Below are 15,223 nucleotides of genomic sequence, written 5' to 3'. Positions count from 1 at the left end.
TCCACACGCTGGAGACCGTCATCACCATTCACCAGTGTGTCATCGCAGCGCTGACCGCTGGAGTGGTGGTGCTCTTCACCTACATACTGTTGAGGAAGCACTGAGGGGGAGTGAGGAAGGAGAAGCCACGCAGGGCCCAGGAGGCTAGTTTTGAGGACAACACAGGATTACCAGAGTGATCAGAAGCATTGAGAGTGTGGGTCTGGAAAGTCATCCAGAGCCCTGGAGAGGCCTACCGGCCTACATGGATTAGATTGAGGAGGACTTGATTAATAAGGGATTTTGGCTACTAGAAAAGTTTTTGGCTATTTGGCCTTTATCTCGGCTGCCAATTGTACCATTCTACTGCGGAGGTGTTGCTGGACACTGTGTCTCGGGGAGTCAATGGTTTCACTCACTTTGCACCCATGGAAGATGAAGACATGGGCAGAGATGGGCAAAAGATGCATGAAAATGTATCTTTTTACAAATACAAGTTACTTTAAAGACCAATGTATCAAACTAAAATACAAAATACTTTTGCGAAGAACTGTATTTAGAATGATTCATTCTTTAATACAAAATACATTTGCAAGTACATGCCTTCACTACAACAATATTCTTAGTAACAGAAACAAAAAAACATTTAACTTGCTATGACTGTAATATGTGGTTGTTTATCTACCTTGGTTGAATGCACTGACTAAGTCACTGTGGATAAATGTCTGCTAAATGACCTAAATGTAAAAAATGTAATAATTGCAAAGCACACTTGGTATTATTATTGGCCTTATTTTGTGGGCAGAGCTCATCACTAATACCCAGCATGCTTTGCAGGTGTACATTTACATGTTGTCTATTCAGCAGACACTCATATCACACCATAGTGCCGTGACTTCTGATACCAATGCAGGGTGAAAGGGGGCCTCCAAATGTTGAACCGCTATAAAATAAAAAAGGATATAGAAAATGTATTTTGAAAATATAAATGACAGGTCTCAAGTATGTTACAAACTACATTGGATTGTAGTTCAGGCCAGTGAAATACAAATGACAAAATACTCAAAATGCAAATGAAATATGAATTTCAATTACATGTAACAGGAATACTGCCCATCTCTGGATGTGGGGATGCTAAAACCACAGCGACGACTCAGCCTGCAGACTGTAATCTAATAACGCACTAAAGGGATGATAACTATCATTAGGATTGACTGCCTTAATATGCCTCAAGTGGTTTCACTCCCCAGATGGAATAACAGTATTAGTTAGTTAGGTTTTCATGTTGGCTCTAATTGCTTATCCCGCCTGTATGATGCATTGGAAAACTGGAAACTCCCTCTTCAAAACCATGATTGTACTAGGTGCCAGCCCAACAGTCTATACAGGTCTATAATTGGAAGTCTTGGTCATGAAGATGAAATTGTTCACTTAGAGGTTAACTATTATATCACCCAGTGAGGGAGAGTGGAATATCATGGGACGGGCTGAATGTATTCTCAAAAGGCCTTATTTGTTGTAGAAAACTGGCCTCAAGGTTCTCCTGTGAATTCCTCTGTAGGAGAAGGAGTTTCTGTGAAGCACTCAAAGGTCAATACACTGGTCGCCATGAATGCCATTTAGTAACTCCTTTAAAGCATGTTTATTTGATTGCTAAAATAAATTATTGTAGATAGTCTTGTAATGCAAAACTTTGTAGTGGCATTTCATGGCGTTAGTTGAACATGGCTACAGCTGTGAAGGTTACGTCACTGGAAAGAGTATTTAGAAGCATCCTTACCTGTAAAATATGAATCAACCTGAATGTTTTGGTACATTGTTTATAAATGTTTCAGTAATGATCACTCTTAACATTTAAAAGGGTATAAAACACATTGTAGGACTTAATATATGTATGGCAGTTTAAGTGCAATGTTATGTTGTATAATTCATTTAAATTGTTCACTTGCTACAATATGACGAATACACAATGTTTGCCCTATCATCTTGTTCAGATTGCCAAAATGGGCCTCAATGGAATGTTTCAGGTAAATCAAATGTGACTTAACGGCCTCCATGGCAACAAAACATTTAATCACCTCCTGGATCTTTGTGTGAATGTACAGTGCCTTCAGAAAGTATTCAGACCCCTTGACTTTTTCCACATTTTGTTAAGTTACAGCCCTATTCTAAAATGGATTAAATAAAAACATTTCCTCAGCAATCTACTCACAATACCCAATAATGACAAAGCAAAAACAAGTTCATAGATTTTTTTGCTAATAAAAAAAAGATATGTAAATATTGTTTCTGTTTTTCCATGACTATTCAGACCATTTGCTATGAGACTCGAAATTGAGCTCAGGGGCCTCCCGGGTGGCGCAGTGTTCTAAGGCAGTGCCACCAGAGACTCCGGGTTCGAGCCCAGGCTCTGTCGCAGCCGGCCGCGACCGGGAGGTCCATGGGGCGACGCACAATTGGCCAAGTGTCGTCCGGGTTTGGCCGGTAGGGATATCCTTCTCTCATCGCGCACTAGTGACTCCTGTGGCGGGCCGGGCGCAGTGCACGCTGACCAGGTCGCTAGGTGTACGTACGGTGTTTCCTCCGACACATTGGTGCGGCTGGGTTGGATGCGCGCTGTGTTAAGAAGCAGAGTGTGGCTTCTCAACCTTCATCTCTCCCAAGCCTGTACGGGAGTTGTAGCGATGAGACAGTAACTACCAACAATTGGATATCACGAAATTGGGGAGAAAAAGGGGTTAAAAATAATAAATAAAATAAAAATTGAGCTCAGGTGCATCCTGTTTCCATTGATAATCCTTGATGTTTCTACAACTTGATTGGAGTCCACCTGTGGTAAATTAAATTGATTGGACATGATTTGGAAAGGCGCACACACACACCTGTCTATATGAGATCCCACAGTTGACAGTGCATGTCAGAGCAAAAACCAAGCCATGAGCTCAAAGGAATTGTCCGTAGAGCTCCGAGACAGGATTGTATCGAGGCACAGATCTGGGGAAGGGTACCAAAACATTTCTGCAGCATAGAAGTTCAATGAACCACCATGACTCTTCCTAGAGCTGGCCGTCCGGCAAAACTGAGCAATCGGGGGAGAAGGGTCTTGGTCAGGGAGGTGACCAAGAGCCCGATGGTCACTCTGACAGAGCTTCAGAGTTCCGCTGTGGAGGAACAGCACCACTAATCAGACCTTTATGGTAGAGTGGCCAGATGGAAGCCGCCACTCAGTAAAAAAATAAAAATAAATAAAAAAAAGGCACAGGACAGCTCGCTTGGAGTTTGCCAAATGGCACCCAAAAACTCTCAGACCATGAGAAACAAAATTCTGCAGTCTGAATGCCAAGTGTCACGTCTGGAGGAAACCTGGCATCTAAACGAGACCTGAAAATAGCTGTACAGCAACGCTCCCAATCCAACCTGACAGAGCTTGAGAGGATCCTCAGAGAAGAATGGAAGAAACTCCCCAAATACAGGTGTGCCAAGCTTGTAGCGTCATACCCAAGAAGACTCGAGGCGGTAATCGCTGCCAATCGTTCAACAATGTACTGAGTAAAGGGTCTGAATACTTATGTAAGTGACATTTCACTTTTTTTGAATAAAATAGCAACAATTTCTGAAAACCTGTTTTTGATTTGTCATTATGGAGTAAGGTGCAGATCGAAGGGGTAAAACTATTTGCATTTTAGAATAAGGCTGTAACCTAACAAAATGTGGAAAAAGTCAGTTTCCAAAGGCACTGTAATGGTACTAAGGATCAGGAGAGTGCAATGTTCTGACTGTGTAGAGCTAAATCTGTTTACTCTGTAATCAAGAAAAGGTTTCACAAAGCACTGGCTGGTGATTGGACATACTGCCATCCCTACGCTCCAATCTGACTAAGCAAGTCAGGGGTCGTTCAGGGACAGGGTCATAATACCCACATGTATGTAAGTAGTCATGTGACGCACTGGTTATTAAAACAGAAGAACGATAATCCCATGTGCTACAATGTGATATTGACCTACAGACAGAACACTGTAGAAACACCCTGACCAAGGAGACTATTCATGGTTTTATTTCAAGTTAAACAGTGACAAAGTTAATGTTTTGTAAATACATAATGTTATTCTTACTGATGTGTACATTAACATAACTATCTTCAAAATGAAATGATTCAAGTTGTAAACTTGCATGAAACACCACGTCGTATACAAAATGCAAGGAAATGTAAAGTACAAATTTAACTTGTCATATTAAAAACAGAACAGCTTGTTAACCCTGTCTCTATGTAGTTGCCCTTAACCACAGATCTACCCTAACCTTAACCATTAGGTTGATCAAATATATCTGACTCTGTATCAGTGGTTAGATCAACTTCTACCTACTCATCCGAACTGCAGTAAGCAGTTTCCCAGTCTAGATGTGTCCAGTCTGCAACAGGGTGTACTGGGCAGTGAATCTCTCCACACTCTCCCCCTCCAGCATCTTCATGGCTCTCCAGTGGATCATCCCACAGTTTTCTGGCTGGCCGCTGGGCCCAAGCTCCTCTCGGATGTACTCCAGCCACAGATCTGGAGGGAAAAAAACATATACAGTCCTGAGTGACCATCTCAACTTACTTTATCCCAGAAAACTACATGGAAGTAAAAGTTTATATGCATGCCATACTAAAACACCTCAATCAGCTAATCAAAGTTGCTGTTGAATCAGGTGTGTTAATGTTGGGCTGGAATAAAAGCCTGCAAACCCTATAGTTCCAACCATGTATGTCTTGTTCATTCTTCTACTGGCCTACTGGAAGTCTTTTAGTTGTTAGTAAAGCAACTGACATGCAATGATCCCCGTGGGACTTATTTGAAATGGGCTGCTTTGAATGCGCTTTTCAGAATCTCACCATCATCTGTGGAGCCAAATTCCCTCAGGGCTCTCTCATAGAAGTCCCTCAGGTTGCTCATCTTGGGAGTCTCCTAAAAGAACAGTCACACCATTCCAGTTAGTACACCAGCCTTGACAACGACCATAGGAGTTGGCTATACAGGACAAACAGATCTGAGAACAAAATCCTAACAGTAGTGAATAGGTAATCCCTCGATACAACATTTTGTACATAAAGCCACAACAATATGTGGCAATATTGGAACAACAAGCTAGTTTGAGACTATGCTTTGGTTGGTTGCGACATACATTTGTTAGAGCATGGACATGTGTTCTTGTTTCCCCATCCATTGTGACTCAACTCACTTGATTTTTCTCCATCTGGATCATTCTGGTGAAAAAGGCCTTGGAGAAGGGCCGGCTCTCATGCAAACTGGAAAATAAGAAAATGTACAGCTTTGTTTTTCCTTCTACAAAATGCTGAACGTAAATGCGTATTAATAAGTCATCTAAACGAGGATACCTTGTTGTACAAAATAACTACTGTGAATTAGAATCATCATTGTAATGATTGCCTTCACAATGCAGAACTGGTGGGAAATGAATAATCTAATAGTACTATTCATATTCAGTACCTTGTGAAGGTCTTCCTGGCTTTCTTGTAGCCTCCGGCCCTGTAGGACCAGTCAAGGTACTTCTCCTTTATCTCCATGGAAACGGCAGGCACCACAGACAGCAGACCTCTCTGAGAGCAGAGGAGAAACGAACCGTTACAACTAATTATCATCCAACCAGACATTGCATGTAGGGAAATATGACTGTGTTTACACACATTGGTCTTTTGAGCAATCAGATCTGAAAAAGATCTGATGTGATTGGTCAAAAGATCAGAATTGGGTTGCCTATGTAAACACACTACTGCCACACTACTGCTTTTGCACTATGACACAATGGAGGCTAAGAATGACATAGAACCAGAAAAAGCTTGGTCAAATCACTGTCTGGACAGAACTTTGAATTATCACAAGTGTAAACTGGTATTGTATTAAAATGTCATAAACTAATGTAATTTGAGAGGTTGGGCTTGGTTCTGTACCTGAAACAGGGCCTCAGTTTCCACTGGGCTCTGTGATGTCATGCTCCACTCCACCTGCAGCTGCCACAGGGGCAAACTCAACTGTCAACAGACAAGACCAGGGTGGTTAACATCAAGTAAGATGCTTCTTTTACATATAGAATATTTTCATGGGTTGCTGGGCTGGAAAATTGTTACCGGTAAGTACACAGATTTTTTTTATTTAACCTTTATTTAACTAGGCAAGTCAGTTAAGAACAAATTCTTATTTTCAATGACGGCCCAGTGGCAGAACGACAGATTTGTACCTTGTCAGCTCGGGGATTTGAACTTGCAACCTTTTGATTACTAGTCCAACGCTCTAACCACTAGGCTACTCTGCCGCCCCAAACATTTTTGTAACATACTCCCTTTCTCATAAATCTTAGTCAAAATGTTTTTTACATTTTACTATATTATTTCGCAACTCACATTCCCGGATCAAATGTCTTTGTGACTACATAATTAAATAACGAATTGGAGGGTGACCATACGCCCCCTCACAGTCAGCCCCTTCTCGTTAGCCGCCCCTTATATTGCACAACACTCGTCATAACATTGATAGACTAGCTACAAGATCCATATTACAATAAATTGCCTGAATTGATGCAATAACAATAAATAAAAGGATATGTTAATAACAATGTGCACCAGTTGTTTTAAACTACTACTACTAATTGCCCCATAAACAATCACCCATATTAGCAAACCTTTTCATTTCTCTAGTATAGGCTAAAAGTGATCAGTATGGTCGGTGTCGATAATTGATCGGTTTATCATCCCAGCTCTACTACATACTACCCACTGGGCACAGATGTCAGTTCAACGTCTACGAAAGTGAAATCAACAAAGTCCTGGTACCTGGTATTAGTTATAGGTTTTTACAGTACCTGAAGAATTTACCTGTAAGGAAAGTCTACCCGGTATTAGTAATGGGGTTTAACAGTACCTGAAGCCATTCTGTCAGATTGTCTGTCATGTCATTTGACCACAGGAAAAGGAACTACCACGTAAATACTGCACTGGGGGGTTTGATTGAATTGAGCCCTTCCAGTCATATTGGAACTGGTTTCTAGCAGGGAATAGCAGTCATTTGATGAAGTTCATATGCTGTAGGAAATTATCTGGGACAGATTTGGAGCTGCCCCACTTTCACAGCAGCCCTTAGTGACCGTGTGTGTGTGTGTGTACCTTGGGATTCACGTGTTTCAGGGCGTCCTGGAATAGCTTGCCTGTGGCGCCACTCCCCAGATGCACCATCGTCTGCAGGGCCAGGCACCACACGTCCACAGATTGTCTGTAGCGCTGGGTGGCTGCCATGGCAACCGCAGCGGTCTGCTCCGAGTCTCCTGATGAGACTAAGACCTGCAGCTGAACAGACCGATGGAGGGACACACGCACAGGAAACCGTTACATGTTGTGAACCTCATGTATCCTATTGGTTGCTATGCTGTATGTTTGTACGTTAGAAAGCCTATGTTTATACACTTGCTGTCCTAGATTTACTCTTGCCATAAGACATCTTCTTACCCAGTTCTTGTAGAAGTCCTCCTTCAGCAGTGAGGAGTCGTGGGCACGCTGAAGCACTGCCAGCAGCCTCTCCTGCCTCTGAGGGATGCCAACACACACACAGGCCAGATTTCAGTCTTAGAAAACCCTACACCAATTTCACTAATATACTAGATCATCAATCGATCAATATTCTTCCCTAAAAAAAAGTGCTCATCTGCAATTATAGTCAACGGTTTGAAATGTTAACCTTCTCCTTCAGCTCCTGGACGTTGGTTTTCCTCTTGAACCTCTCCAGGCAGAAGGACACGTAGCACGCCCACATGGCCTCTGGAACACAGCAGAGAGACCACCCATCACTAGGGTTGTTGCCGTGACTGGCAGTCATGAGTCATGACCGCAGTCAAATTCCACATGAAAGTTGAGTCACGGTACTCTCCTCCTATGCTCTCTGTACATGAAAAAGGCACCGATGCGTTGGTAGTACCCAACTCGCTAACGATGTCAGAAGGCTAACGGCCTGCTACCCAGCGCTTCATTGTCCCTCTAATCACTCTGAAATGAATGCAAATGTAGGCTACATTGTTTGACCTCACTATGATCGATCAATTTGAAGAAGTTCAACAGCAGATTGAAACAGTGGAAAACATGGTCGTTGTGGATCTTGTTTCAAAGCCAAACAACGAAAAGGGACAGCGCTTTCTAAGGTGATGATTCATGCAAAGCATTTAAGACGTCGCATGTAGAACACCCATATGCATAGGCCTATATATGAGCCCAAGGCTGAAAAAAATGGATCGCAGTTATACAATACTGCATATTAAGCACAGCAGAAAAACATGTTATTTTTATTTTTTTAACTGATTTTAAGATGTACTTGGTACATAATTGGTGTAGGCTACAAACTCTAGTAATCCCCTTTGAGTGTGGACTGCAGTATTATGCATACTGGATGGACTGGTTACCTTATGCTACCCTCTAAAACGTTCTCTCCATCAGTCTGGGAGAGAACGTATAGACCTAGGACGGTGTTCCCCAAGCCTGGTCCTTGTGTAATCCCAACAGTACACATGGACAAACACACCATATTCAACACATTGAGGGCTTGATGATTAGCTGACAAGCTGAATCAGGTGTGCTTGTCCAGGTTTACAATACAAATGAGTACTGGAGGACCAGGGTTGGGAAACACTGGCCCAGGCCATGTGTTGCTTCGTTGATTGTGCAGGGAGGCCTACAATTATAGTGCATTTGTATTTGATATTATTCGGATTTTGAATAACCTAATAATATGGCGTTTTAAAAATATTTTTTATAATTAATAGACTGACATATTACCTTTAGCTACAGAATATTTCACCACCGTGCGTTTCCATTTCCTCCTCTCTCCCTCATTCCTTTCTCCAGCGAGCAGAGAGAGGAGCCGTCGGCAGTCTCATGAAATATGTTTTGTTGTGAAAACGTGACTATTGATGTTCCTGAATAGATTTCACTTGGTAGCGGCAGGAAACAGGTTTGGAGACACCATGGCATACAGTTTGAACGGAATACGACCCGTCACACAGCGAGAGGATGCTCCTCAAACAGTGGTTGATGCGTGGAGTGAAAGGTTTCTTAAAAGCCCAGACATTTCTATATGCAATCCAGTGTGAAAGCAGAGTTTTACTGGTTGCCACAACAAGCAGAGGATACCAGTGCTACTATATTATTCAGCTGCTAATATACTATTCTGAAATACATTTTCTTCATATCATGTTTCTTTACACCTGCCTAAAATAAATGATGGATTTGTGATGGTGTATATTAGTTGGATTTTGTTCCAAAGGCGGAGGCCTGGAGATGCTAACCGGGTTTGTTAATTAACCGTCAGTTGGCATGACAGTTACCGTCTGACAAAATGTAATGACTGCCACAGCCCTACTCATCATTTACAGAGGGAAAACAATCATGGTGTTTGTAGAGATGGGCATGAGTAATCGAGTACACAAACAGACGTCAAAACATGATGTTCAACCAGATTTTTTCTTCTTCAAATACGGTAAAACTATTTCTCATTTATTTCAGAACTTCTCAATATTAAAATGTGTTATATTGGGAGTACGGGGTTAACTATCACATTACAACTTCTTTATTTAAGATTTTAAAATATAAATGGCAAATATTTGATGGCAAGTGCTTCTGATTGGCTGAGGGGGTTCAGGCACAGAGTGAAATGGGCACCATCAGCATGGCGGCCAAACGCAGTAAGGGTTGGAAGTATATTGCATAGTTTGCAACGCAAATATCAAGCTCTCCTGTCATAGCACAACTATCACCATGAGAAATCATGCTTATCAAGCGCAAAGAAACATTCTCGGAGTGGGACAAGCAGCTGCAATCCTGCACCGCATCTACTGTCACTGAAAAGCACCGCTGAGACCCCGCCAGAGCCGAGCAGTTAACACAGCTCATTACTGTTTCAATGAATGATTCTCAAATGGCTTGTTTTTTTTATTGACTGAATAGATATGGGGCGATTTCAGTTGATATTTATTTACTCAACCCATCTTTACGTAGTCCTTTTGATTCCTAACAGAGGGCTTCTACAAGCAAGCGCCACCACTAAGGTTACTGCCTTTTTTAACATTGTGTTCCACAATATAATCAGTTGATATTACGGTTTCAACATCTTAAATGGCACTTGTTTTTTGACTGAGTATATATGGGGCAATTAACAATTAGGATTTATCTGTATGATAAATTAGGCATTGTTGCAGTGCGCAACAATTGGCATACAGACAAATGCCCCCAAAAAATCAAGTGCAAAAAAAACCTCATGCGAGTACTCGAAGAAAAAAAAAAAAGAGTAAAATGCACATCCCTAGTTGTTTGTGACCAACATGATTTGAAGCAGTGTCACCTGGACCCCAGATGACGGCATTAGCCCGCCTAGGTTTTGGAAGCAAATGTAACTTTTCAGGTTTCAGGCAAGGTTACCCATCACGAACGTGGTCCTCGAACCTCCTCCGTTTCACTTCATCCAACACGTCACTTCTGTCGAGTTGTGTACTTACTGTATTGTGTCTATCTGTGTTGAGGTCTTTATTTGCATTATGTTATGTCTACCTGTGTTAAGTTTTGTGTTGTGTCTTACCCGTGTGCTTGTAATGTGTTGCGTTTCTGTCTAACCTGTGTTGAGGTGTGCATTTATGTTGGTTGTGTGTACGTACCGGTGTTGGTGTGTGCATTTCTGTTGGTTGTGTGTACGTACCGGTGTTGATGTGTGCATTTCTGTTGGTTGTGTGTTGATGTGTGCATTTCTGTTGGTTGTGTGTACGTACCGGTGTTGATGTGTGCATTTCTGTTGGTTGTGTGTTGATGTGTGCATTTCTGTTTGTTGTGTGTACGTACCGGTGTTGATGTGTGCATTTCTGTTGGTTGTGTGCATTTCTGTTGGTTGTGTGTATTTCTGTTGGTTGTGTGTACGTACCGGTGTTGATGTGTGCATTTCTGTTGGTTGTGTGTACGTACCGGTGTTGATGTGTGCATTTCTGTTGGTTGTGTGTACGTACCGGTGTTGATGTGTGCATTTCTGTTGGTTGTGTGTATTTCTGTTGGTTGTGTGCACGTACCTGTGTTGAGGCCGTTGAGGCCCTCCTCGTAGACCTGGCAGCAGCGCTCCTCTCTCCTGGCGATGTCAGAGGCCCGCCCCTTGGCTGTCTGAAGCTCCTCCCCCACCGTCGCCTCCAGCTCCCGCTTGGCCATGAAGTCCCACGTCAGTGAGTCGTCTGTGTATTTGCTCTGCAGGCTGGGGACAGGACATTCAGAATGGTCAGTGTGAGTTGTGTCATGTTGAAAAATGAATACAGAGATCAGCAACCCAAAATGTAGCCGTACTCTTGTATAATGGTGTCCTGTAGTTCTTTAGTGAAGTCAAAGATGGCGGCGATGGTCAAAAGAGACAGGATGAAATCGGCTCCTGTGGACAGCACAGAGAAAACCATTAACATCTCCAAAACACTGTCTCTACTCTCTTAATAACCAAAGTAGACCTACGAGATGACTGTTAGGCAATACAAATGGCATAGAACAAATACAATGCGATGGAATACAGCTCACCTTGAATTTTCCCAGTAGCATCTCTGTACACCAACTCGGCCAGTTTGCCACTCATGATCTCAGGGGAGAACTCGTACCCTCCCTGTAGAGTGAAGAGGACAATCAGTGACCCAGTACAAAAGAAGAAACTCAAACGGTGTGTGTGTGTGTGTACTCACCAAGTCCATCTCAGCCTGCTCCAGCTCCTTCTGTTGCTTCCTCAGTTTCTCAGCGTGCAACAGCTCCATACGGAAGTACTGTTCAGATAGAGACACGGGTATCAATCATCCTGGGGGTTTTAACAGTGGTCCTGCTACATTTAGGCTTTTGTGTGCATTCATGTTTGCTACCACAGCACTTAGATTTCCATAGCATCTCAGCTTCGAGCCAAATATGGTAATTCTTCAATTCATTGAAAATCAAATCCCACTCTGTACCTCTTGGTAGACCTTCTTGCTTTCCGGGTGGAAGCGCAGGGCACGCAGGAACAGGTGTCTGGCGCTCTCTGACAAGTTTCTGTCCTCCAGCTCGCTCTTGGCAGCCATGATCCAGAGGGCTGGAGAAAGGAGAGGCAATCAATGATTCTGCTGACTAGGCTGCCATCCACTCAAACAACTGGGGCAATGATAGGACCCTGTGTAGTGTAGATAGTGGTCCTTTGCAGCTCAGTTAGTAGAGCACGGCGCTTGTAATGCCAGAGTAGTGGGTTTGATTCCCAGGAGTACCCATATGTAAAATGTATGCACACATAACTAAATCGCTTTGGATAAATGCATATGCTAAATGGCTTACACTAAGTGTACAAAACATTAGGAATACCTGCTCTTTCCATGACAGACTAGCCAGGTGAAAGCTATGATCCCTTATTGATGTCACCTGTTAAATCCACTTCAAAATCGGTGTAGATGAAGTGGAGGAGACAGGTTAAAGAAGGATTTTTAAGCCTGGAGACAATTGAGACATGGATTGTGTATTTGTGCCATTCAGAGGGTGAATGGGCAAGACAAAAGATTTAAGCGCCTTTGAACGGGGTATGGTAGTAGGTGTCTTTGAACGGGGTATGGTAGTAGGTGTCTTTGAACGGGGTATGGTAGTAGGTGTCTTTGAACGGGGTATGGTAGTAGGTGTCTTTGAACGGGGTATGGTAGTAGGTGTCTTTGAACGGGGTATGGTAGTAGGTGTCTTTGAACGGGGTATGGTAGTAGGTGTCTTTGAACGGGGTATGGTAGTAGGTGTCTTTGAACGGGGTATGGTAGTAGGTGCCAGGCGCACCGGTTTGAGTGTGTCAAGAACTGCACCACTGCTGGGGTTTTCTACGCTCAACAGTTTCCTGTGTGTATCAAGAATGGTCCACCACCCAAAGGACATCCAACCAACTGTGGGAAGAATTGGAGTCAACATGGGCCAGCATCCCCGTGGAACACTTTTGACACCTTGTAGAGCCCATGCCCGACGAATTGAGGCCGTTGTGAGGGCAAAGGAGGGGTGCAACAATGTGTTCCTTATGTTTTGTACACTCAGTGTATATTACAAGGACATATGCCATTGACGTGGTATATGATGATATAATAATATAATAATGATGATAAATCTACCTGGTTTCTCAGGATGAATGGCAAGCATGGAGGAGAACACCTTGCTGAGTTGAACCTTTGTGTTCTATTTGAGGAGATAACAAAAATAACCGTTTCAGCACCAGAACACAACATTTATTCAATGTTTATCAGTAAAGAACCAAAGATAACTTAAACTTACCCATTTCTTACAGAAAGCAATGTGAGAGAGCCACAACTGCACATCATCCTGCAAAAAGAGGAGATCTAATGTGTCTGTCCATTGACTTCTTTGGTGCCTTCTGCATAGCGCTGTTTGATATATTCAACATCCCGTAGCTAATAGCTAGGTCATATAGGGCTTGTACAGTACCTTCCATTTAGTTGTGGCCCTTCTGAAAATGCTGTTGATCCTCGAGATGATGGAATACTCTATCTCCTCTCTTTTGAACTGATAGCCGATGCGCTAAAAATGAAACATGATGAGGAACAAATATGAACTCCTGATACAGATATTAAATATTTCCATAGAACTTCAAGTGGATTTGCAGGATTTCATTGGTTGTAAACTAAAGCACGATACCGAAAGTGGATATTATTATTAGTGGATTCTGTCGTTGCCATGGCGCTGTAAGGCAGCCAAACAGAGAGCTCTGTATATTTTGGATTTATTTTTTTTATTTTTTTGATAAGTCATTGAGTGTTGATTGGATATATATATCTGGTTGTTTCTACCCACGAGTGATGGCAAGTCTGCTTGTTTAGGCTAGCTAGATAGCTAGCTGCCGACTAACGTTTGCATTTAAAAGACGCATCAGACTCAGCACCGGCTTCTATTTAAATTAAAAAGTGGAACATTGCCTGTCCGACCTCAGAAACAGACAACTAGGCTTATATTAAGCTCTTCCTTATAAGACCTGACTGCATTGTGGAAATGGTAGAGTGTTCGTAGTGAGGATGACTACTGCTCTGGATTGATGTGTGGTGAGCTTTTTTGTGCCATAGTAATAAGTGCAGAGACATCACCCAAGTGGGTGCACAAGTCCAGGCTACAGAGAGGTTGAGCTGAGGACGACATCAGGGCCACCAAGCCAACTCCATCACAGGAAAGCTACAGATTGGCTGAGGACAACATTATGGCCAGCAAGCCAAATTAAATGCATCACCATCACACCAATAGGTTGCCTGAAGCACCAGTCTGCCATGAGCTGGCACACGGCGGAACTCTCCGAAGCTGGCTTCATCAACATCACTTTCATTGTTTTGTTAAACTACCTAATTGTCATTCTCTTTATTTGTAGGCCTATACCACAATTGAACGTGTAGCTGCAAATGTGTAGCCTACAAAATGAAATGAACCAATGAAACAAATCCAATCCAAATCATGTATATAATAGTTAATATGAGATTCAAAACTTACTGATCTTCTCTTCTTTATCAGCTCTAATACATTGATTTCATACTGAAAGAAATAAAACAGATTAATAAATTGTTATTGTTTTTGATTGCCCATACTCACATTTTCAAGCTGTATTCACTGGTATTTGGCACTCACCTGAATGTATGCAATGAAGTCAACTTTGGTTATGATCAATCGATGCAGTTTGTATTCTAAAGCTGTCGCCCTTTTTAGCATGGATCTGTAATTGGAAAATTAATCGGATTTAATACAACTTCAAAGATTTTTGCCAACATTGCTAGTTAGCTAAGCTAGAGTGTTTTTCATCTTACTTGACTTCTTTTTTGCTGAACAGTCCCACTCTCTCCAACTGTTCCAACTCTGGGATTCGATTCTCGATCCGCTGTTGGACTATCTCAGCCATCGTCACTTACTTGGTGCTTTAATTTTGACTGCCTTCTGTTGTAAATGTTATTAAAGTATTCCGTAAAAACAAGAATAGTGAACTAAATTAACCCAAAAGCATTTTTCACACGTGTGGAAGTTGTGATTGCTGTACTTCCGGTTCCGTGCTTCAACTGGGTCCGTGCAAAAACATGTGAATTTACAATAAATTACCGTTTGACAAGCGAAAAACTCTGCATTGGTCTTTATTATTAGACCATGCATTATAATCAGATGTAATGGTCTGCATTTACATTCACCATAAAACTATATAACATAGACAGTACATTTCCT

The 15,223-nt window shown here is 42.2% G+C and overlaps 1 protein-coding gene across 1 annotated transcript; it reads right to left on the bottom strand.

The window, feature by feature from the left end:
• Positions 1-4,017: 4,017 nt before the first annotated feature.
• Positions 4,018-15,073, bottom strand: LOC139370369 (U3 small nucleolar RNA-associated protein 6 homolog). The gene is made up of 19 exons (XM_071109811.1): positions 14,818-15,073; positions 14,642-14,726; positions 14,507-14,548; positions 13,460-13,552; positions 13,289-13,336; positions 13,129-13,192; positions 11,971-12,089; positions 11,713-11,790; positions 11,555-11,636; positions 11,333-11,414; positions 11,068-11,243; positions 7,707-7,786; positions 7,478-7,555; positions 7,139-7,318; positions 5,930-6,010; positions 5,469-5,578; positions 5,200-5,266; positions 4,853-4,925; positions 4,018-4,529 (listed from the first exon to the last, which is right to left on the bottom strand). Exons 1-19 carry the CDS (start codon positions 14,907-14,909, stop codon positions 4,375-4,377), a joined length of 1,785 nt encoding a protein of 594 aa, XP_070965912.1. The 5' UTR covers positions 14,910-15,073; the 3' UTR covers positions 4,018-4,374.
• Positions 15,074-15,223: the final 150 nt, after the last annotated feature.

This window comes from Oncorhynchus clarkii, chromosome 17 (assembly GCF_045791955.1).
Source record: "Oncorhynchus clarkii lewisi isolate Uvic-CL-2024 chromosome 17, UVic_Ocla_1.0, whole genome shotgun sequence".
Taxonomy (NCBI): Eukaryota; Metazoa; Chordata; class Actinopteri; order Salmoniformes; family Salmonidae; genus Oncorhynchus; species Oncorhynchus clarkii.
The sequence above is the reverse complement of the archived record's forward strand: the minus strand, read 5'-3'. Positions and strand labels throughout refer to the sequence as shown.